Here is a 26,777-nt window from a genome sequence, read left to right as displayed (position 1 = left end):
GTGTGTACTCTATTGATCTCCCCAGTGCTACCCTGTGCATGCTCATTGCAAGGGAATTGGAACACATTGGGAAGATGAGACTGACCAGAGTCAACTTATGGAGGCTCAGCCTATGCAATGGCACTAAGGTCCTGGTGGGAGGAAAGTTAGATTCTCAAACCCTTGAAACAGAAGAGCTGGAGAGAAGTAGAGCTGGTGCTCACAGTGTGATTGGTAAAAACGTTCCCAATGATCTGAAGATTCAATAACTACCTTTAGAAGGTGCTGATAACGCTGCAATAATAAAAGAATTATATTATTACTCCATGAAAATAAGACTGTCATATCACCCTGTTAACATCAAGGTAAAGGTAAAGTCGCGATAGTCTACCAGACCATAGGGTTTGCTCTCAGTGGAGAGGGAGAGACGACTGCTGGTAAGTTTAACCTGAGGGTCACCATGCCCCCGGTGAGGGGGAAGGATTGCGAAGAAGAGTCCTTCATAATATCCTCAGCCAGTGATGGGACTATGATATATCACCATTAATATGGTACAATGATATCACTGTGCCAACAGAATACTATCATCTCACTGTTAATGTCACACTAACGTATCCCCATTTATATAATACTGTCAGATCATTGTGTTTCTACAAGGCTATAATTGCACAAGTGACATAATACCCTCACAGCACCATGTTAAGAGATCATTGTCAGATCACTGTGTTAATATAAAACCATCATTTCACTGATAATATTATAGTGTCAAATTATCCTTCATCTAAACATATCTTGTTGCTATGTTAATGTAACACTATTACATTGCCATTAATATAATACTGCCGTATCACTGCATCAATACAATAATGTGATAGCACAATTAAAACAATACTCTCATATCACTGTGCTAACGTAACACTGTTAATGTAACATTACCAAATCACATTAAAATAATAGGATCATATCTCCATGTTCATAGAAGACGATCATATTGTCATGTTAATATATGTGATCATATCACCATTTATTTACATTATCATATCAGCATGTTAATATAATATAACCATATCATCATGTTAAAATAATGAGAGTATATCATTCTGTGAATATAACGTTTTCATAGCCCCCACTTTATATCCTTTCATATGACCATCTGAATATAATACTGTCAGTTTTCTGTGTTATTATAACGCTGTATCCCTGTTAATACAACACCCGAGCTCCCTGTTAATATAACACTCTATACGTGTTACCACCACATTATTGTATGAACATATTCATATCCCATTGTAGTGCACTGTTAATGTAAAACTATATCATTTTTAACACATTGTTGTATCCCTGTTAATATCACATTATATGAGCTGGATGATATTAACAGTGATACGAAAGTATTACGTTAATAGGGAAATGAGTGTTTCATTAACACGGTGACATTAGTGTCTTGTTAATATAACACTACTACTTCATTGCAATACCAGAGCATATCAACATCAAACTGTGATATCACCATTAATAAAATCTTAAACCACCATGCTGATATTAAAGTGTCCTATCAACATGTTAATATGCGATTGTCAGAGCACTATTAATCCCACAGTGGTAGATCACAATTAATATCACACTATTGTATCAACAAATTATCTCATCATCAATATAACACCGTTATAACATCCAGCTAATGTAACCACTGTCATATCACACTGTTAAAACAACACTGTCATAGCACCATGTACAAATAACATTGTCATATGACTCTGTCAATGTAACACTCTCATATCACTCTCTTAATACGGCACAGTTATATCATGCTGTGAACGTAATGTTCCTGCGTCACCCTGTTAGTGTAAAACTGTCATGTCATCCTGTCAGGAGAGAACTCTCATTTCACCCTGTTAACATAGCACTGTCATATCACTCTGTTAATACAGCACTCTCATATCACCCTGTTAATACAGCACTCCAATATCACCCTGTTAATGCAGAATGCTCAAATCACCCTGTTAATGCAGCACTCACATGTCATTTTGTTAATACAGCAGTCTCACATCACCCTGTTATTACAGCACTCTCATATTACCCTGTTAATACAGCACTCTCACATCACCCTGTTAATACAGCACTCTCACATCACCCTGTTAATACAACACTCTCACATCACCCTGTTAATACAACACTCTCATTTTACCCTGTTAATTCAACATTCTCATATCACCATGTTAACATTCTCTTATCACCCTGTCAATACAGCACTCTCATCAGGCAGATTCTTCGCTTGAGAAGATCAGTTGGGAAGAGATTCGTCAGTGATTTCATTGGCACAACCGTTGGTGGCTGTAGAGTCCTATCCTGGACCTGAAGATGCTGGGGCAGTGCAGGCAGGGGAATGCTCCGGACAGCAGGGCTTGAGATGAGGGCTCCTTCCTGCGTTTCCGTCTGTCCTCTGCAGCTGCTCTCCTCGAACATTCGAACTGCTCCGTCGTAGTTTTCTTCCGCCATGCATCCCTGTCAAAGGCCAGCTTTTGCCATTCCGTTGAGGCGATGCCGGCCTGAGACAGCTGTTGCTTCAGTTGGTCCTTGTAGCACTTGCGCGGGGCACCGCGGTTTCTCTTGCCGTCTCAGAGTTCCCCGAAGAACGCTGTCTTGGGTATTCTGGTGCTGTCCATCCATGATACGTGACCTGACCATTGAAATTGCTTCAGGAGAAGGGTCGCTTCGATGCTGGGGAGCTGGGCCCTTTCCAGCACTTAGTTGTTAGAGACACTGTCCTGCCAGGTGATGCCCAATATACAGCGCAGGCAACGTTGGTGGAATCGTTCCAGCAGCCGCATCTGTTTCCGATACAGAACCCAGGCCTCGGAGCCGTACAGCAGTGTGGTGATGACCGCGGCCTTGTAAACCTGGATTTTCGTCGACATGCTTATTGAGCGGTTTCCCCATATACGCTTCCACAGTCGCCCGAAGGCGCTACTTGCTTTCACAAGGCGATTGTCGACGTCTCCTGTGACTGTAGCATCATTGGAGATTATGCTTCCCAGGTATGTGAAACGTTCGACCGTGTTGAGGGGTTGGCCGTCGATCGAGATTCAAGGTGGGTTGTATGCGCTGCATGGTGGCTTCTGGTACAGGACCTCCGTCTTCTTCAGGCTGATCGTTAGCCCAAAAGCCTTTGCAGCTTCAGAGAAGCGCGTCACTGCAGTCTGTAGCGCATCTTCTGTGTGTGTGAGCAGGGCGCAGTCGTGCGCATACAGCAGCTCCATGATGGGCTCCAGTGTTGTCTTCGTGCGGGCGAGGAAGCGGCACAGGTTGAAGATATTACCGTCCGGGTGGAAGCGAATGTAGACGCTGTTCATGATGCCCTCCTTCTCTTCCTGCAGCATCATGTTGAAGAAGATGGCGAAGAGCGTTGGTGCCAAGATGCAGCCCTGCTTCACGCCGTTGCTGATGGGGAACAGGTGTGATAGGTCACCATTGTATTTCACCTTGCTGCTCTGACCTTCGTGAAGTTGCTGTAGGACGGTTAAGAACTTAGGAGGGCATCCGAGCTTCCCCAGGATTTTCCATAGACCGTCGCGGCTGACAGTATTGAAGGCTTTGGTGAGGTCAATGAATGCCGTGTACAGTCCAACGTTCTGCTCACGACATTTCTCCTGAAGTTGGCGTAGTGCGAAGATCATGTCGGATGTGCCTCTGTTCGCTTTAAAACCACATTGACTTTCTGTCAGGTCGTCCTCCGCAATGGTGGGAATCAGTCTGTCCTAGAGGATTCTGGAGAGAATCTTCCCGGCCGTAGGCAGCAGAGTGACACCTCTGTAGTTCGAGCAGTCCGATTTCTCACCCTTGTTCTTATACAGGGAGACTATCAGAACAAGGGTGAGCACTCTCATACACCTGATTAATACAGCACTCTAATATCACCCTGTTAATACAGCACTCTCATATCACCCTGTTAATACCGCACTCTCATATCAGCCTTTTAATTCAACATTCTCATATTACGCTGTTAATACAGCAGTCTCACATTATCCTGTTGTTACAGCACTCTCACATCACCCTGTTAATACAGCACTCTCATATCAGCCTTTTAATTCAACATTCTCATGTTACCCTGTTGTTACAGCACTCTCACATCACCATGTTAATACAGCACTCAGCATCACCCTTTTAATACAACACTCTCACACCACCCTGTCAATACAGCACTCTCATGTCACCCTGTTAATAGAGCACTGTCACATCACCCAGTAAATACAGCAGTCACATATCACACTGTTAATACAGGACTCTCACATACCCCTGTTAATACAGCAGTGACACATCACCTTGTTAATACAGCATTTTCATATCACCCTGTTAATACAGCACTCTCACATCCCCCTGTTAATACAGCAGTGACACGTCACATTGTTAATAGAGCACTCTCATATCACCGTGTTAATACAGCAGACTCACATTACCCTGTTAATACAGCACTATAATATCACCCTCTTAAGATAGCACTGTCATATCACCGTGTTAGCACCGCACTCTCATATCGCTCTGTTCATACAGCACACTCACATCACCCTGTTAATACAGCAATATTATAACACACTGTCAGTACAGGACTCTCACATCACCCTGTGAATACAGCACTGTCATATCACGCAGTTAATACAGCACTCTCATATCACCCTTTTAATAAAGCACTGTCATCACAACATGTTAACACAGCACTTTCATATTGCCCTGTTAATGAAGCACTCTCGTATCACCCTGTTAATGAAACACTCTTGAATCATTTTGTTAATACAACACTCCAATATCACTCTGTTAAAATAGCACTGTGATATCCTGCTGTTAATATAGCACACACATATCCCTCAATTAATACAGCATTCTCATATCACCCAGTTAATACAGCGCTCTCGTATCTTCTTGTTAACACAACATTCTCATATCACCGTGTTAATAAAGCACTGTCATAATACCGTGTAAACACAGCACTCTCACATCACCCAGTTAATACAGCACTCTCATATCGTCCTGTTAATACAGCACTCTCATATCGCCCTGTTAATACAGAACTCTCACATCACCCTGTTAATACAGCACTCTCACATCGCCCTGTTAATACAGCAGTCGCATATCACCCAGTTAATACAACACTCTCATATTGCCCTGTTAATATAGCACTGTCATATCGCCCTGTCAATACATCACTCTGACATTGCCCTGTTAATACCACACTCTCATATCACCCTGATAATACAACACTCTCACATCACCCTGTTAATACACCACTCTCACATCGCCCTGTTAATACAGCAGTCGCATATCACCCAGTTAATTCAACACTGTCATATTGCATTGTTATTACAGGACTCACACATCACCCTGTGAATACCACACTCTCATATCACCCTGTTAATAAAGCACTCTCGTATCATTTTGTTAATACAGCACTGTCATGTCACTCCGTTAATATAGCATCATCAGGTCACCTTGTTAATACAGGACACACATATCACCCTGTTAATACTGCACTCCCATATCACCCTGTAAATACAGCACTCTCAAATCACCCTGTTAACACAGCCATCTAAATTCACGCTGTTAATACCACACTCTCATATCACCCTGTTTATACAACACAAACATATCAGTGTTAACACAGCACTCTCATATCACACTTTTAATGCAACACTCTCATATTACCCTGTTAATACAGTACTGTCTTAAAACTCTGTTGATACAGCACTCCCATATCATCCTCTAAATTCAGCTCTCCCATATCATTCTGTTAATACAGCACTGTCACATGACTCTGTTTACACAGTAGTATCATATTACGCTGTTAATACAGAACTCTCACATCACCCTGTTAATACAACATTCTCATATCACCCTGATAATACAGCACTCGCACATCACCCTGTTAATACAGGAAACTCATATCACCCTGTTAAAACAGCATTCTCACTTCACCCTGATAATACAGCACTGTCATATCACCCTGTTAATACAGCACTCCCATATCACCCTGTTTATACAACATATAAATGTCAGTATTAACACAGCACTCTCGTATCACTTTTTTAATGCAATACTCTCATATCTCCTGATAATACAGCACTCTCATATCACCCTGTTAATACAGCACTGACACATCACCCTGACAATACAGCACTCTCACATCATCCTGTTAATATAGCACACCCACATCACCCTGTTAATACAGCACTGTCATATCCCCTTTTTAATACAGCCCCCTCACATCATCGTGTTAATACAGCACTCTCATATCACCGTGTTAATAGAGCGCTGTCATATTACGCTGTGAATACAGCACTGTCTCATCACCCAGCTAATACAGCAATCTCATATCACACTTAAATACAGGCCTCTCACATCACCCTTTTAATACAGCACTCTCACATCACCCATGTTAATACAACATTCTCATATCACCCTGTGAAAACAGCACTCTCACATCACCTTGTTTATCCAGCACTCTCACATCTCCCTGTGAATACAGCACTCACATATCACCCTGTTCATACATCACTCTCATATCACACTGTTAATACATCACTCTCATATCACCCTGTTAATACATCACTTTCATATCACCCTGTTTATACAACACAATCATATCAGTATTAACACAGCACCCTCATATCACACTTGTAATGCAACACTCTCACATCGCCCTGTTTATACAGTTCCGTCATATCACTGTGTTAATACAGCACTCTCATATCACCCTGATAATACAGCACTGTCACAGAACCCTGTTAATACAGCACTCTCATGTCACCCTGTTAATAGAGCAGTCATATCATCCTGATAATATAGCACTGTCATATCACCCTGTCATTACAACACAAACATAAGAATATTAACACAGCACTCTCGTATCACACTTTTAATTCAACACTCTCATGTCACCCTGTTAATACAGCACTGTCGTATCACCCTGTTACAATAGCACTGTCATATCACCCTGTTGATACAGCACTCTCACATCACCCTGTTAATACAGCACTCACATATCATCCTGTGAACACAGCACTCTCATATCATCCTGTTAATACAGCACTCTGATATCACCCTGTTAATACAGCACTCTCATATCACCCTGTTAATACAGCAGTCTCATATCGCCATGTGAATACAGCACTCTCATATCATCCTGTTTATACAGCACTCTGATATCACCCTGTTAATACAGCACTCACACATCACCCTGATTTTCTAGCACTCGCACATCACCCTGTTAATATAGCAAACTCATATCACCCTGTTAACACAGCAGTGTCATATCACCCTGTGAATACAGCACTGTCACATCATCCTGTTAATACAGTACTCTCATAACACCCTGTTAATATAGCACTGTCATATCACCCTGATTATAGAGCACACACACATCACTCTTTAAATAAAGCAATCTCGTATCACCGTGTGAATACAGCACTCTCATATCACCCTGATAATACAGCACTGTCACATAACCCTGTTAATACAGCACTCTCATGTCACCCTGTGAATACAGCACTTTCGCATCACCCTGTTTATCCAGCACTCTCACATCACTCATGTTAATACAACATTCTCAGATCACCCTGCGAATACAGCACTCTCATATCACCCTGTTTATGCAACACAATCATATCACCCTGTTTATACAATACAATCATATCAGTATTAATACAGCACTCTTATATCACACTTTTAATGCAACACTCTCACATCGCCCTGTTTATACAGTACCGTCATATCACCATGTGAATACAGCACTCTCATATCACACTTTTAATACAACACTCTCATATCACCCTGTTCAATCAGTACTGTCATATCACACTGTCAATACAGCACTGTCACATCACCCTGTTTACACAGCACTCTCACATCACCCTGTTAATACTACATTCTCACATCACCCTGTTATTACAGCACTCTCTCATCACCCTGCTAATACAGCACTCTCTCATCATTCTGCTAGTACAACACTCTCATATCACCCAGTTAATGCAGCTGTATCACATCACATTGTTCATACAACATTCTCATATCAACCGGTTCATACAACATTCTCATATCACCCTCTTGATGTAGTACTCTCACATCACCGTGTTTAGACAGCACTCACAGAACACCCTGTTAATACAGCACTCTCATATCACTCTGTTTAGATAACACACACATTTCACCATTCATATAGCACTCTCAGATCACCTTGTTTATAGAATACAAACATATAAGTATTTACACAACACTTTCATATCACACTTTTAATTCAACACTCTCATGTCACCCTGTTCAATCAGCACTGTCATATCACCCTGTTAACACAGCACTGACATATCACCCATTTAATACAGCTCACTCATATCACCCTGTTTATACATCAGTAAAATATCAGTATTAACACAGCACTCTCGTATCACACTTTTAATGCAATACTCTAACACCCTGTTAATAGAGCACTGTCATATCACCCTGTTAACACAGCACTGTCTCATCACCCTGTTAATACAGCAATCTCATATCAGACTTAAATACAGGACTCTCACATCACCCTGTTATTACAGCACTCTCACATCACACTGTTAATGAAGCACTTTCGCATCACCCATGTTAATACAACATTCTCATATCACCCTGTGAATACAGCACTCTCACATCACCCTGCTTATCCAGCACTCTCACATAACCCTGTTTACCCTCCACTCTCACATCACTCATGTTAATACAACATTCTCATTTCACCCTGTGAATACATCACTCTCATATCACCCTGTTCATACGTCACTCCCATATCACACTGTTTATACATCACTCTCATATCAGTCTGAACAGTGTGAAGCTGCAATATTAATCGGGGGATATCACCATACTGTATTAACAGGGTGATATGAGCGTACTGTTTTAATAGGGTGATCTGATGATGCTGTATTAACAAGGTGATATGGCATTGATGTTTTAACAGTGATATGATAGTGGTTTATAAACAAAATGATATGACATATGTCATATCACACTGTCAATATAGCACTGTCACATTACCCTGTTTACACAGCACTCTCATATCACCCTGTTTACACAGCACTCTCACATCACCCTGTTAATACTACATTCTCACATCACCCTGTTTACACAGCACTCTCACATCACCCTGCTAATACAGCACTCTCTCATCATTCTGCAAGTACAACACTCTCATATCACCCAGTTAATACAGCAGTATCACATCACATTGTTCATACAACATTCTCATATCAACCGGTTCATACAACATTCTCATATCACCCTCTTGATGTAGTACTCTTGCATCACCATGTTTAGACAGCACTCCCAGAACACCCTGTTAATACAGCACTCTCATATCACTCTGTTTAGATAACACATACATTTCACCATTCATATCGCACTCTCAGATCACCCTGTTTATACAACACAAACATATTAGTATTTACACAACATTCTCATATCACACATTTAATTCAACACTCTCATGTCACCCTGTTCAATCAGCACTCTCATATCACCCAGTTAATACAGCACTCTCATATCACCCTGTTTATACATCAGTAAAATATCAGTATTAACACAGCACTCTCATATCACATTTTTAATGCAATACTCTAACACCCTGTTAATAGAGCACTGTCATATCACCCTGTTAACGCAGCACTGTCTCATCACCCTGTTAATACAGCAATCTCATATCACACTTAAATACAGGACTCTCACAGCACCCATTTAATACAGCACTCTCATATCACCATGTTAATACAGCACTCTCATATCACCATGTTAATACAGCACACTCACATCACCCATTTAATACAGCACTCTCATATCACTCTGTTCATAAAGCACTCTCATCTCACCCATTCAATACAGCCCTGTCATATCACCCAGTTAATACAGCTCACTCATATCACCCTGTGTATACATCACAAAAATATCAGTATTAACACAGCACACTCGTATCACACTTTTAATGCAATACTCTAACACCCTGTTAATAGAGCACTGTCATATCACCCTGTTAATACAGCACTGTCTCATTACCCTGTTAATACAGCAATCTCACATCACAATTAAATACAGAACTCTCACATCACCCTGTTATTACAGCACTCTCACATCACCCTGTTTACACAACATTCTCGTATCACCCTCTTGATATAGCACTCTCATATCACCCTGTTATTACAGCACTCTCATAACACCCTGTTAATGAAGCACTGTCGTATCATTTTGTTAATAAACCACTATCATATCACTCTGTTAAAACAGCAATGCCATATCAACCTGTTCATACAGTATCATCAGATCACCCTATTAATACAGTAATTATTAATACAGTACTCTCATATCACCCTGTTAATACAGTATGGTGATATCCCCCGATTAATATAGCACTCAAAACATCAGCTTTTGTGCTCCTAAGATGCTGCTTGGCTTGCTGTGTTCATCCAGCTTCACACTGTTCATACAGCACTGTCACATAACATTCTTAATACAGCACTCTCACATCACTCTGTTAACACAGTACTGTCATATCACCCTGACAATACAGCACTCTCATATCACCCTGTTAATATAGCATACCCACATCACCCTGTCATATCACCCTGATAGTACAGCACTCTCATGTCACCCTGTTAATAGAGCACTGTCACATCACCCAGTAAATACAGCAATCACATATCACACTGTTAATACAGGACTTTCACATCACCCTGTGAATACCACACTCTCATATCACCTTGTTAATACAGCATTCTCATATCACCCTGCTAATATAGCACTCTCACATCCCCCTGTTAATACAGCAGTGACACCACCTTGTTAATACAGCATTCTCATATCACCCAGTTAATACAGCACTCTCACATCCCCCTGTTAATACAGCAGTGACACATCACCTTGTTAATAGAGCACTCTCATATCACCGTGTTAATACAGCAGACTCACCTTACCCTGTTAATACAGCACTATAATATCACCCGCTTAAGATAGCACTGTCATATCACCGTGTTAGCACAGCACTCTCATATCGCTCTGTTCATACAGCACACTCACATCACCCTGTGAATACAACACTGTCATATCACGCAGTTAATACAGCACTCTCATATCACCCTTTTAATAAAGCACTGTCATCACATCATGTTAACACAGCACTTTCATATTGCCCTGTTAATGAAGCACTCTTGTATCATTTTGTAAATACAACACTCCAATATCACTCTGTTAACATAGCACTCTGATATCATGCTGTTAATATAGCACACACATATCACACTATTAATACAGCATTCTCATATCAACCAGTTAATACAGCACTGTCACATCACACAGTTAATACTGCACTCTCATATCACCCTGTTAATAGAGCACTCTCGTATCTTCTTGTTAACACAACATTCTCATATCACCGTGTTAATAAAGCACTGTCATAATACTGTGCAAACACAGCACTCTCACATCACCCAGTTAATACCACACTCTCATATCACTCTGATAATACAACACTCTCACATCACCCTGATAATACAACACTCTCACATCACCCTGATAATACACCACTCTCACATCGCCCTGTTAATACAGCAGTCGCATATCACCCAGTTAATACAACACTGTCAAATTGCATTGTTATTACAGGACTCACACATCACCCTGTGAATACCACACTCTCATATCACCCTGTTAATAAAGCACTCTCGTATCATTTTGTTAATACAGCACTGTCATATCACTCTGTTAACACAGTACTGTCATATCACCCTGATAATACAGCACTCTTATATCACCCTGTTAATAAAGCACTGACACATCACCCTGACAATACAGCACTCTCATATCATCCTGTTAATATAGCACACCCACATCACCCTGTTAACACAGCACTTTCATATCACCCTGTTAATACAGCACTGTCACATCTCCCTAATAATACAGCAATCTCACACCACCCTGATAATACAGCATTCTCACATCACCCTGTTAATACAGCACTCTCACATCGCCCTGTTAATACAGAAGTCGCATATCACCCAGTTAATACAACACTGTCATATTGCCCTGTTAATATAGCACTGTCATATCGCCCTGTTAATACCACACTCTCATATCACCCTGATAATACAACACTCTCACATCACCCTGTTAATACACCACTCTCACATCGCCCTGTTAATACAGCAGTCGCATATCACCCAGTTAATACAACACTGTCATATTGCATTGTTATTACAGGACTCACACATCACCCTGTGAATACCACACTCTCATATCACCCTGTTAATAAAGCACTCTCGTATGTTTTTTTAATACAGCACTGTCATATCACTCTGTTAATATAGCATCATCAGGTCACCTTGTTAATACAGGACACACATATCACCCTGTTAATACTGTACTCCCATATCACCCTGTAAATACAGCACTCTCAAATCACCCTGTTAACACAGCAATCACACATCACCCTGTTGACACAGCCATCTAAATTCACACTGTTAATACCACACTCTCATATCACCCTGTTTATACAACGCAAACATATCAGTGTTAACACAGCACTCTCATATCACCCTGTTAACACAGTACTGTCTTATCACTCTGTTGATACAGCACTCCCATATCATCCTCTAAATTCAGCTCTCCCATATCATCCTGTTAATACAGCACTGTCACATGACTCTGTTTACACAGCAGTGTCATATTACGCTGTTAATACAGCACTGTCATATCACACTGTGCATACAGCACTCTCACATCACCCTGTTAAAACAACATTCTCATATCACCCTGATAATACAGCACTCTCATATCACCCTGTTAATAAAGCACTGACACATCACCCTGACAATACAGCACTCTCACATCATCCTGTTAATATAGCATACCCACATCACCCTGTTAACACAGCACTGTCATATCACCCTGTTAATACAGCACTCTCATATCACTCTGTTAATACAGCACTGTCACATCACCCTGTTATTACAGCACTCTCACATCGCCCTGTTTACACAACATTCTCATATCACCCTGTTGATATAGCACTCTCATATCACCCTGTTAATGAAGCCCTGTCATATCATTTTGTTGATAAAGCACTGTCATATCACTCTGTTAAAACAGCAATGCTGTATCAACCTGTTCATACAGCATTATCAGATCACCCTATTAATACAGCACTCTCATATCATCCTGTGAACACAGCACTCTCATATCATCCTGTTAATACAGCACTCTGACATCACCCTGTTAATACAGCAATCTCATATCACCCTGTTAATACAGCAGTGTCATATCACCCTGTGAATACAGCACTGTCACATCATCCTGTTAATACAGTACTCTCATAACATCCTGTTAATATAGCACTTTCGCATCACCCATGTTAATACAACATTCTCATATCACCCCGTTTATCCACCACTCTCACATAACCCTGTTTATCCACCACTCTCACATCACTCATGTTAATACAACATTCTCATTTCACCCTGTGAATACCTCACTCTCATATCACCCTGTTCATACATCACTCTCATATCACCCTGTTAATACATCACTCTCATATCACCCTGTTTATACAACACAATCATATCAGGATTAATACAGCATTCTCATATCACACTTTTAATGCAACACTCTCACATTGCCCTTTTTATACAGTACTGTCATATCACCATCTGAATACAGCACTCTCACATCACACTTTTAATACAACACTCTCATATCACCCTGTTCTATCAGTACTGACATATCACACTGTCAATACAGCACTGTCATATCACCCTGTTTACACAGCACTCTCATATCACCCTGTTTACACAGCACTCACATATCACCCTGTTGATACTACATTCTCACATCACCCTGTTTATACAGCACTCTCACATCACCTTGCTAATACAGCACTCTCTCATCATTCTGCGAGTACAACACTCTCATATCACCCAGTTAATGCAGCTGTATCACATCACATTGTTCATACAACATTCTCATATCAACCGGTTCATACAACATTCTCATATCACCCTCTTGATGTAGTACTCTCACATCACCATGTTTAGACAGCACTCCCAGAACACCCTGTTAATACAGCACTCTCATATCACTCTGTTTAGATAACACACACATTTCAGCATTCATATCGCACTCTCAGATCACCTTGTTTATACAACACAAACATATTAGTATTTACACAACACTCTCGTATCACACATTTAATTCAACACTCTCATGTCACCATGTTCAATCAGCACTCTCATCTCACCCATTTAATACAGCACTCTCATATCACCATGTTAATACAGCACTCTCATATCACCCATTTAATACAGCACTCTCATCTCACCCATTTAATACAGCACTGTCATATCACCCAGTTAATACAGCACTGTCATATCACCCAGTTAATACAGCTCTCTCATATCACCCTGTTTATACATCACAAAAATATCAGTATTAATACAGCTCTCTCATATCACACTTTTAACGCAATACTCTAACACCCTGTTAATAGAGCACTGTCATATCACCCTGTTAATACAACACTGTCTCATCACCCTGTTAATACAGCAATCTCACATCACACTTAAATACAGGACTCTCACATCACCCTGTTATTACAGCACTCTCACATTACCCTGTTTACACAACATTCTCGTATCACCTTGTTAATACAGCAATCTCATCACACTTAAATACAGGACTCTCATATCACCCTGTTATTACAGCACTCTCATATCACCCTGTTAATGAAGCACTGTCATATCATTTTGTTAATAAACCACTATCATATCACTCTGTTAAAACAGCAATGCCATGTCAACCTGTTCATACAGCATCATCAGATCACCCTATTAATACAGTACTCTCATATCACCCTGTTAATACAGTATGGGATATCCCCCGATTAATATAGCACTCAAAACATCAGCTTTTTGCTCCTAAGATGCTGCTTGGCTTGCTGTGTTCATCCAGCTTCACACTGTTCATACAGCACTCTCACATAATGCCGTTAATACAGCACTCTCACATCACTCTGTTAAACACAGTACTGTCATATCACCCTGACAATACAGCACTCTCATATCACCCTGTTAATATAGCATACACACATCACCCTGTTAACACAGCACTGTCATATCACCCTGTTAATACAGCACTCTCACATCTCCCTGATAATACAGCACTCTCATATCACCCTGTCAATACAGGACTTTCACATCACCCTGTTAATACAGGCTTCTCTTATCACTCTGTTAATACAGCACCCTCATATCACCCTGTTCATACAGGACTCTCATATCACCCTGTTCATACAGCACTCTCATATCACCCTGTTATTACAGGACTCTCACATCGCCCTGTTCATACAGCACTCTCATATCACCCTGTTAATACAACACTCTCATATCACCCAGTTAATACAGCACTCTCATATCACCCTGTTATTACAGCACTCTCATATCACCCTGTTCATACAGCACTCTCATATCACCCTGTTAATACAACACGCTCATATCACCCAGTTAATACAGCACTCTCATATCACCCTGTTATTACAGCACTCTCATATCACCCTGTTCATACAGCACTCTCATATCACCCTGTTCATACAGCACTCTCATATCACCCAGTTAATAGAGCACTCTCATATCACCCAGTTAATACAGGTCTCTCATATCACCCTGTTAATACAACACTCTCATATCACCCAGTTTATACAGCACTCTCATATCACCCTGTTAATACAGCATTCTCATATCACCCTGTTCGTACAGCACTCTCATATCAGCCTGTTCATACAGCACTCTCATATCACCCTGTTCATACAGCACTCTCATATCACCCTGTTAATACAGCACTCTCATATCACCCTGTTCATACAGCACTCTCATATCACCCTGTTAATACAGGACTCTCATATCACCCTGTTCATACAGCACTCTCATATCACCCAGTTAATACAGGACTCCCATATCACCCTGTTAATACAGCACTCTCATATCACCCTGTTCATACAGCACTCTCATATCACCCTGTTCATACAGGACTCCCATATCACCCTGTTAATACAGAACTCTCATATCACCCTGTTAATACAGCACTCTCATATCACTCTGTTCACACAGCACTCTCATATCACCCTGTTCATACAGGACTCTCATATCACCCTGTTCATACAGCACTCTCATATCACCCTGTTATTACAGGACTCTCACATCGCCCTGTTCATACAGCACTCTCATATCACCCTGTTCATACAGCACTCTCATATCACCCTGTTAATACAACACTCTCATATCACCCAGTTAATACAGCACTCTCAGATCACCCTGTTATTACAGCACTCTCATATCACCCTGTTCATACAGCACTCTCATATCACCCTGTTAATACAACACTCTCATATCACCCAGTTAATACAGCACTCCCATATCACCCTGTTCATACAGCACTCTCATATCACCCTGTTCATACAGGACTCTCATATCACCCTGTTCATACAGCACTCTCATATCACCCTGCTCATACAGCACTCTCATATCACCCTGTTAATACAGCACTCTCATATCACCCTGTTAATACAGCACTCTCATATCACCCAGTTAATACAGCACTCTCATATCACCCAGTTAATACAGCACTCCCATATCACCCTGTTCATACAGCACTCTCATATCACCCTGTTCATACAGGACTCTCATATCACCCTGTTCATACAGGACTCCCATATCACCCTGTTAATACAGAACTCTCATATCACCCTGTTAATACAGCACTCTCATATCACCCTGTTCACACAGCACTCTCATATCACCCTGTTCATACAGGACTCTCATATCACCCTGTTCATACAGCACTCCCATATCACCCTGTTCATACAGCACTCTCATATCACCCTGTTCATACAGCACTCTCATATCACCCTGTTCATACAGCACTCTCATATCACCCTGTTCATACAGGACTCTCACATCACCCTGTTCATACAGCACTCGCACATCACCCAGTTATTACAACACCCACAAACAACTTGCCAATGTAACATTCTCATGTCACGCTGTTAATACCACTCTGTTTTATTACCCGTCAGTGTAATGTCCTCGCACAAAAAATGTTCATGTTGAACTCCTTCTCACCCTTTCAATGTAAGATTTTCATATCAGCTTGACAATGTAATACTCTCACATCACCCTGTCAATATAACTGTCTTTCATCATTCTTTTAATGTAACAGTCTCACATCACTTTTTAATAAAACTCTCTCAAATCACCCTCTTAATCCAGCACGCTCCTATCTCCCTCTTAATACAATGCTTTCATATCACTCTGTTAATACAATGCTGTCATATCAGCCTGTCAATGTAACATCCTTACAGCAACCTGTCATTGTAAAACTTTCAGCTCGCCCTGTTAATATAACAGTGTCATATCATCCTATCAATACCACTGTCCCATATCACTCTGATTAGACAATGCTTTCAAAACACTGTGTGCGCTCATGTCACCCTGTCAACGTAACACTCTCATATCACACTGTCAATGTAACATCGTAATTTTGCCCCCTCCATGTAATACGCTCACATCACTCTGTTAATACAGCACTGTCATATCAGTCTGTCAAACAGCACTCTCACATCACCTTGTTAATAAAGCACTCTCATACCATCCTGGTCAACAATGTCATATCACCCTGTCAATACAGCATTCTCATATCACCACAACCTTATCACCCTGTTAATGTAACAATCAAATATCATCCTGTTAATATAATACTCTCATATCACCCTGTTAATACAAACAGTATCATGGCTCCCTATCAATGAAACACTGTCATATCACCCTCTTAATTCAGTGCTGTTACAACACCCTGTTAATGTAATACTCTGATATCACCCTGCTAATTCAACAGTGACATAGCACCCTGTTTAAGCGCCATTTTCATCCCACCCTGTTAATGTATGTAAATTTAGCGCTTAAACGTAAATACAGCACTCACACATTACCCTGTTAATGTAAAATTCCCACCTCACCCTGTGAATGCAACACTCTCATATCACCCTGATAACGTGGCACTCTAATATCATCTTGTTCATTTTATATCATCATATCACTGTGTTAATGCTCTCATATCATGTGTTAACATGACACTGTGATATCAGCATTAATAATAACAGCATCACATTACTGTGTTACTCTGATATCAACATTAATTGAATACAATCTTATCACCATTGACATAACGCTGTCATATCACCATGTTAATATAACCATGTCACCGCTAACTTGATGCTATCGTTCCCCTATGTTTGCTTATAATTTTTAACAGAATTCTGTCTTATCACTGAGTTAATATAAAACTATCATACCACCATGGTAATACTGTTAAAACTATTTCATATTGAGATGAATAGAAATGTCTTCACCCAGAGATTAGTGAGCCTGTAGAGTTCACCCCCACAGAAAGCACTCACGGCCAAAACTTTATACGATTTCAAGAAGGAGTTGAACAGAGAAGTCGGGCTCAAGATATCAAAGTGTCTGAGGGAAAAGCAGGAATAGCTTTGTGGTCAGCCATGTTCAGAACAAACGGCAGAGCAGACTCAAAGGGCTGATGCCCTACTCCTGCTCTTCTTTTTCTATGTCTCAATGGAACGTACAAAATACCAACAGGGCTGGGAAGACTGGATGCAGAGAGAGAGGTTTCCCCGGTCCGGGGTGGCGGGGGGGGGGTGCGGTGTAGAAGCGGGGGTCACAGTGTCTGTGGGATAGGACCTAGATAATTTCAGAGTGAGATGAGGGAAAATTTCTTCAATCAGAGGATGGTGAATCTGTGGAATTCTCTACCACAGAAAGCTGTGGAGGATGTGTCACTGAGTGTAATCCAGAAAAATATTGAGAATATTTTTTAGATTTTAATGGACATCAGGGGTTATGGAGAAAAAGTGGGAATATATCACTGAGATAGCAGATTGGCCAATGACATATTGAATGGGGGAGCAAGCTCAATGGGTGGAATGGCCTGCTCCTAGTTTCTATGTGAATGAAATACTATCCTATCATTGTGTGAATGTCATATTACACCTGTATTAATATAAAATCATCATATAATGACATTTTAATAACACTACCACCATGTTAATAGAAAACTAACATTTTACTGTGAATATAATCCCATTGTTTGAGTGAATGGATCATTGCTGTGAAAACTAATCACAAAAAACAGCGTGAAGTCAGGGATGAGGAAGTTTGTTATCAGTCAGTTCCTCATTGTTCCCCTTGTCTGTCATCCTGAGCAAATTCCCAGGTTGGCAGAACATTAGCTGGTACCTTCCAGGTGAAGATCTGGCAGAAAAGCTGCCCTCTCTAATTTTCTCCTGGAAATCTGAGATTTAGATATAACCGAACAGAATTTGGATCTCTGTGGTTAGAGTTTGCTCACAAAGCTGATTAGTTTCCTGGCTCTCACCTCCAAATGCATTTTTTCTTTAGTAGTGTTCTTGTCTCCATTTTGCCTGTGCTCCTCTGAACATTGCTGGTTCTCTTGAGCTTGCAATTCTCCACCCTAAGTGTTCCTCCTTGGCCTGCCTGTGCCTTCGTTCTCTTGCTCTGTCCTCACTGTGCTGAAATCAGACACAGATAATAGCAGAGTAAGGGTATGCCAAAGGCTGTCTGCTCCCAACCACCTCTTCCCAGCCCTACACCTACTAGGCCGAAACAACCCCGAGTTACATCCGCCTGGAGAGACAAGGCAATTAGCAGAAAGACGATCACCCAGAGGTTTTTGCTTGGTGATCAGATTGAACCTGACACCACCTGGTTGTATGAGTTGACCTGTATCGCAGCCAGTGACAGGTCCAGCACATTTTTGTTGTAAATTAGTAATTTATAAATTATTCCAAAGTCTCCCTGTACCCTGGACAATTAGGAACAGCGCCACAGTCTACTGTTTCCATCTGACTGCAGAATGTGACTCTTAAAGACCCACTACACCATCTGATATTTTAATTTGTGAGCTGTCAGTATCTTGAATCTGAGGAATTCCTCATTCTCCATTAACCTTCAGCATTCTAGCCCTCCTCAGCTCTCTGATGCTTTGTTTCTGGGATGTTATCGCGGTCAGTGAAATTAACTTGCCTCTCTCCTGCTGCTTTCAATCTTGCTTCTGTTCTGCGCCACGAGTCTGAGCCATTCATGAGGGTCCTAAATAGCACGAGAAACATCTGTCTCAATTTTCACCTTATTGCAATGATTAATATTACCCCCAGTCAGGGAAGTAGCTTACTTTGGGAGAAACAGTTTGCCCCATGTCAGTAGCAGCATATTCCCCTTCAAACTACAATAAATAAGTATACTGATGTCACACGTTCCTGATGGAATGCCATGAGTGGAAACACAATGAACCCAGGGAGTCAGTAACACCATGTGGTCAAGCAAACAGCTTCCTCACGTTGATTAGAAAACACAGCAAAATGTCAAAATCACCAAACCAGGTTTGTCACATTCCCAACAACAAATACATAACCCACCCAAGATCCTCCAATAGGTTCCAGTCTGTAGCCCGCTGCCAGGGATCCGTTATTCCATATATAAACTACTCTGAACCCCTCAATTCGATTCCAATCTGTAGCTCATTCTTGGGTGTCTCTGTTATTCTATTTATGGGAAATGCAGGATTACAGGAATAGGGTAGGGGGATGGGTCTGGTTGGGATGATCTTCGGAGGGTAGGTGTGGACTCAGTGGGCTGAATGACCTGCTTCCACACTACAGGGAATCTTTGATCCTATGATTCTATATAAACCATGTGAACCCCTCGAGTAGATTCCACTCTGTAACTCAGGTATCTGAGTGTTAACTCACCTAAGGTTGCATGTATTTTGAAAGCTGTAATGATGGGATTATATTGTTTCATGTGTAATTTTGTTTATCAACAACAATTGCAGAAGCTGTGCCTTTCATTTCCTGAGATAACAAGGTGTGGAGCTGGATGAACACAGCAGGCCAAGCAGCATCTCAGGAGCGCAATGATATGCGTGGACAGGTTGGTTGGAAATGTATGTGCCTGGTGTACTGGCCTTGCTGCTGCATGCTGAAGTTGCAATTAAATGAAGAATTCAGAGAGACACGATCTGTGCAAGATTTCTTCCATTATTCATTCCAACACTTGGATGGCTGTTGTGGAATAGCAAACAGTGTGGGTGCAAGAGGGCAGTGATAATAGATTACTGCACTGTGCTCTGGGACACAGGGCACTGCCATGCTTGGAGCTGCCAGGTTTTTATGCCATCTGCCTGTTCTCCCCAAGCTCAGAGCTAAACAGCAGCTCACCCACTGCTCTTTGTCACAAACACAATGCACAAACTCACTGCTCTCTCCGTCTCTGTGTACACCTCGGGTCTTCTATTTCCACTCCTCCCCCATTCTCCTCCTGTCTGATCCTCTTCCTCACTCTTTCTCTTCTACATTGTTTTGGCTGCTATTTCAGCAGCATCAGTTTGTCAGCATGGACCTTGCTTGGATATTCAACCAAGAGACTGCACACTCACGCAGACACACACAGACAGGCAGGTAAAGCACACACACTCATACACCACCCCCCCCACACACACACACACTCACACTCACACACCCATATACACACACTCATATACACACACACAGACACACTGACACACTCACACACACACCCCACACACACACACACCCTACACACACACACACACTCATACATGCACACATACTCACACATCCATACACACACATATACACGCACACACCCCCCCCACACACACTGACACACTGACACACTCACACACACACACACACACACACACACACACACACATACACACACACACTCACACGCCCATACAAACACTCGTACACACACACAACCCCCACACACACACACACCCCACACACACACATACACCCCACACACACACACACCCCATACACACACACACCCCACACATACACACATACTGACACACTCATACACACACACACACACACACACAGACACACACACCCCACACACATACACACACACACACACCCCACACATACACACACACACACACACACACACACACAGACACACTCACATTCACTCATACATACCCACCCCCCTCACACACACACACACACACCCACACACACCCACCCACCCCCCCCACACACACTCACACACTCATACACACACACACACAAACAGGCATATACACACACACGCGCATGCCCACAAACAAGCATACACACATACACACACACAGACACACACACACACACACACAAACAGGCATATACACACACGCGCGCATGCCCACAAACAAGCATACACACACACACACACACACACACACACACACACACACACACACACACACACACACACAGGCATATACACACACGCGCATGCCCACAAACAAGCATACACACACACACACGCGCATGCCCACAAACAAGCATACACACACACACACACACACACACACACACACACACACACAGACACACACACATACACACAGACACACACACACAGACACTCACACACACACACACACACACATACACACACACACACACACACACACACACACACACACACACACACACACACACACACACACACACACACACACAGAGGCACTCATTCCATTTCTAAAGGTGCAAAAGAAATGAGTGAGGGAGGGGTAATGTGGGAATGAGGGCTGCAGACAGAAACTGGGGGAAAATCAGGGGTTGAATGGGGAGTGAGGAGGATGAGGAAGGGGAAACAGGATTTTAGAGGATAGTGGGGGCAGTGGAGCAAGTTAAGGGGCTGAGAGGCGAGTGAGGGCAGAGTGATGAGAGAGGGAAGTGGGTGGTGAGGGCTGAGGACCCTGGCCCTGGAAAGTTGTGACTGGTACGCTGAAGGGATGAGTCAAAGAACAAAGTAAGAAAAGAGAAGTACAGCGTAGGAACAGGCCCTTCGGCTGTTCGTGCCTGTGCCTTCACTAAACTAAAAAACAAACCTTGTTCGGTTATTCAGTCCATATCCCTCTATTCCCTCCCCATTCATGTAAACACCCAGATGCCTCTTAAATGTTGCCAAAGAGCCTGCTCCCACCATCTCTTCTGTTCCAGGCTCTGACTGCTCGCTCCATGAAAAATTTCCCTCACACATCTCCCTTGAACTTTCCCGCTCTCACCTCAAACCTGTGACTCCTTGTAAATGAAACTTCAACCCTGGGAACAAGCCTCTGACTATCCAGCCTATCTATGCCTCTCATAATTTTGCAGACCTCTATCAGGTCTCATCTCAGCTGCTGCCTTCCCTGGGAAAACAATCCTAGTCTTTTTAACCTTTCCTCGGAGATCAGACAACATCCTGGTGAACCTTCTCAGCACTCCCCCCAAAGTTTCCACATCCTTCTGGTAATGTGGCAACCAAAACTGCACACAATACTCTAAGATAACAAAGTGTGAAGCTGGATGAACACAGCAGGCCAAGCAGTATCTCAGGAGCATACTCTAAAATGGGCTTCATACAGCTGCAACATGGTTTGCTAACTCTTGTACTCCATGCCCTGGCCGGTGAAGACAAGCATGCCCATATGCTTTCCTAATGACTTTGGCCACCTGTGTGCCACTTTTAGGGTACTGTGGACCTGCACACCCAGATCTATCTGTATGTTACAAAAACAAAGTTGCTGGAAAAGCTCGACAGGCCTGGCAGCATCTGTGAAGGAAAAAACAAGAGTTAACATTTTGGGCCCAGTGACCCTTCCCCAGAACAGTCTGTATGTTAGTGCCACACACAGTATTATTCACACTTAAATTTGATCCTCCAAAATGCATCACCTGGCACTCGTTGGGATTAAACTCCATCTGACATTTCTGTGCCCAAGTCGCCAATCTATCTATATCCTGTTGTATCCTTTCACAATCACTGGCACTATCAGCAACTCCATCAAGCTTTGTATTATCTGCAAACTTAGTAAACATACCACCTACAACTTCCTCCAGTTTATTTATATATACTACAAAACACAGAGGACTTAAGACTGATTTCTGTGGAATGCCACTACTTACCAGTCTCCATTCTGAAAAACACCTTTCCACTGCTTGCCTCTATGACCAATCCAGCCATGTAGCCAGCCCACCCTGAATCCCATGTGATTTTAGATTTTGCACCAATCTGCCATGTGGGACTTTATCCAATGCCTTACTAAAGTCCATATAAACTACATCCATAGCCCTTCCCTCATTAATTACCTTTGGCACATCTTCAAAACATTCAGTGAAGTTGTTGAGACATGACCTTCCCCACACAAAACCATGCTGCCTGCCACTAACTGGTCCATTTTCTTCCAAGTGCGCATATATCTTGTCCCTCAGTTTCTTCTCCAAGAGCTTCCCCACCATAGATGTCAGGCTCACCGGCTTATAATTTCCTGGATTATCCCTGCCTCCTTTCTTAAACAAGGGAGCAACATTGGCTAAACTCCAGTCCGCTGGAAGCTTGCCTGTGGTCAAAGAGGATGTGAAGATATCTGCTTGTGCCCCAGCTATTTCTTCCCTTGCCTCTCGTAGTTACCTGGGATAGACCCCATCTGGCCCTGGGGACTTGTCAATCTTAATGCAATTTAGGGTACCCAAAACTTCCTCCTTTAATACATTGACATTCTCCAGAGTATTCACACAATCAAACTGAAACATGTTAAATATGACCGGGATGGGTGGATATTTAAATTCCTTCCAATATATGGACTTTCCTACCAACTACCATGCACTCAAACAGGAACCAAGTTAGTAACATGTGGCGAATGGGATGTGGAACACAAGTGATGGCAACAGTTTGCAATAAAATTGGAGAAATAATTAAATTAGTGCTTCATTATTCTTTAGCAGTGTCACAGAAAAATAAAGAACACAGCAACAGTGAACAGATGTGGCCCTATTTTAATAATTACACAGATCCAGCTTTCTGCTCGACAGTGAAATAAATTTAAACTTCACGCTCTGGAATAAACTTGAACTCCTGTAGAAACCATTAACAAATAAACTAGCATCCGAGCTGCAGATTGAGACACAACACACACACATTCACCCCATGGCCAAGAAATTAGTACACACTCCCCATCCATTTAATCCTCTCCTCATCATTATCTCTCCCCACCCATTTAATCCTCTCCCCCATCACTGACTCTCCCCACACATTTAATCCTTTCCCCCATCACTGACTCTCCCCACCCATTTAATCCTCTCCCCATCACTGACACTCCCCACCCATTTAATCCTCTCCCCCATCACTGACTCCCCCCACCCATTTAATCCTCTCCCCCATCACTGACTCCCCCCACCCATTTAATCCTCTCCCCCATCACTGACTCTCCCCACACATTTAATCCTGATTGGTGCCAGTCTAAAGCCTCGAATGTCTTCTTTTGGACACACAACAACATCATGAACTCGCAGCACACTGACCCACACAGCACCACTTGCTGAACCAGTCAAGGACTTGCAAATAGTGTAGATAGAGTGAAACCCTGAGGTTTCAAATCTTCAATGAGAATGGCACCAGTAAGACAGAAAGAATGATCACCCAGAAAAGAAACATTGTTGGTACGGTGGCTCAGTGGCTAGCACTGCTGCCTGACAGCGCTAGGGACCCGGGTTCGATTCCAGCCTTGGGTAACTCGCTGCATGGAGTTTGCACATTCTCCCCGTCTCTGCGTGGGTTTCATCTGGGTGCTCCGGTTTCCTCCCACAGTCCAAAGATGTGCAGGTTAGGTGGACTGGCCATGGGAAACTGCCTGTAGGGATGTGTAGATGATGGGGATGGATCTGGGTGGGATGCTCTGAGGATTGGTGTGGGCTTGTTGGGCCGAAGGGCCTGTTCCCACACTGTAGGGAATGTATGATTCTATATCAGATAATAAGGCTGCTGCATTGGTGGTGGGTTTGGGCTCCTGGTGGAGTCTGCTTCCAGTGCAAACTCATGATGGAGGTGGCAAAGGGGAACATGGGCCCAGTAGTCTGCCAGCCATGTTGGTGAGGAGGGCACAGAGCAGGCTCTTGGCAGAGATGGAGTCGAGACATGCCAGTACGGGGCTGCACAGCACTGGTGGGTGGCGAGATGCTGATGGAGAATGGCATTGGGAATCATAGCTAGCTGCTGTAGGCCCATGGCTGAGCATTGAACAAGAAAAACTTGGCAAGTCGAATTCTTTTTCTCTATTATTCGGCCGTTACATTCTAATTTGCTTACTTTTCTGTATTTTATGATGGTGCCAGAGAGTGGCAACACTATATAACATTTTTCACTGTATTCTGTAACAAAATACATTTGACAATAAAACAAATCAAATCAAATCATATAACACTATATAACACTTACTATAGACATGTGGAGATGGTTTAAGGAACAGTTGTTGGGAGTGATGAGTAAATATGTCCCTCTGAGACAGGCAAGAAGGGGTAAGATTAAGGAACCTTGGATGACGAGAGCGGTGGAGCTTCTAGTGAAAAGGAAGAAGGTAGCTTACATAAGGTGGAGGAAGCTAGGGTCAAGTTCAGCTAGAGAGGATTACATGCAGGCAAGGAAGGAGCTCAAAAATGGTCTGAGGAGAGCCAGGAGGGGGCACGAGAAAGGCTTGGCAGAAGGAATCCGGGAAAACACAAAGGCATTTTACACTTACGTGAGGAATAAGAGAATGGTCAAAGAAAGAGTAGGGCCGATCAGGGATAGCATAGGGAACTTGTGTGTGGAGCCTGAGGA

General features: G+C 42.3%; 1 protein-coding gene across 13 annotated transcripts in view; it reads right to left on the bottom strand.

Moving 5' to 3' along the window:
* LOC125446913 (leucine-rich repeat and immunoglobulin-like domain-containing nogo receptor-interacting protein 1) overlaps nt 1-26,777 on the bottom strand; it is a 527,574-nt gene that overhangs the window by 70,651 nt on the left and 430,146 nt on the right. For 7 of the 13 annotated variants that reach the window (XM_059640147.1, XM_059640151.1, XM_059640148.1 and 4 more), the window contains one exon: nt 20,145-20,210. The exons of 5 other annotated variants lie outside the window; for them this stretch is intronic. Coding sequence is in view for 1 of the 8 variants with exons in the window: in XM_048520913.2 (XP_048376870.1) it covers nt 19,477-19,488 (12 nt within the window). In the remaining 7 variants the exon portion in view is untranslated. Of the gene's footprint in view, nt 1-19,476; nt 19,627-20,144; nt 20,211-26,777 lie in introns of those variants that run through there. One more of the 13 variants, XM_048520913.2, reaches the window with a different exon arrangement.

The sequence above is a fragment of the Stegostoma tigrinum genome, chromosome 36, assembly GCF_030684315.1.
Source record: "Stegostoma tigrinum isolate sSteTig4 chromosome 36, sSteTig4.hap1, whole genome shotgun sequence".
Classification (NCBI taxonomy): domain Eukaryota; kingdom Metazoa; phylum Chordata; class Chondrichthyes; order Orectolobiformes; family Stegostomatidae; genus Stegostoma; species Stegostoma tigrinum.
This window is presented reverse-complemented; position numbering and strand designations above follow the sequence as displayed.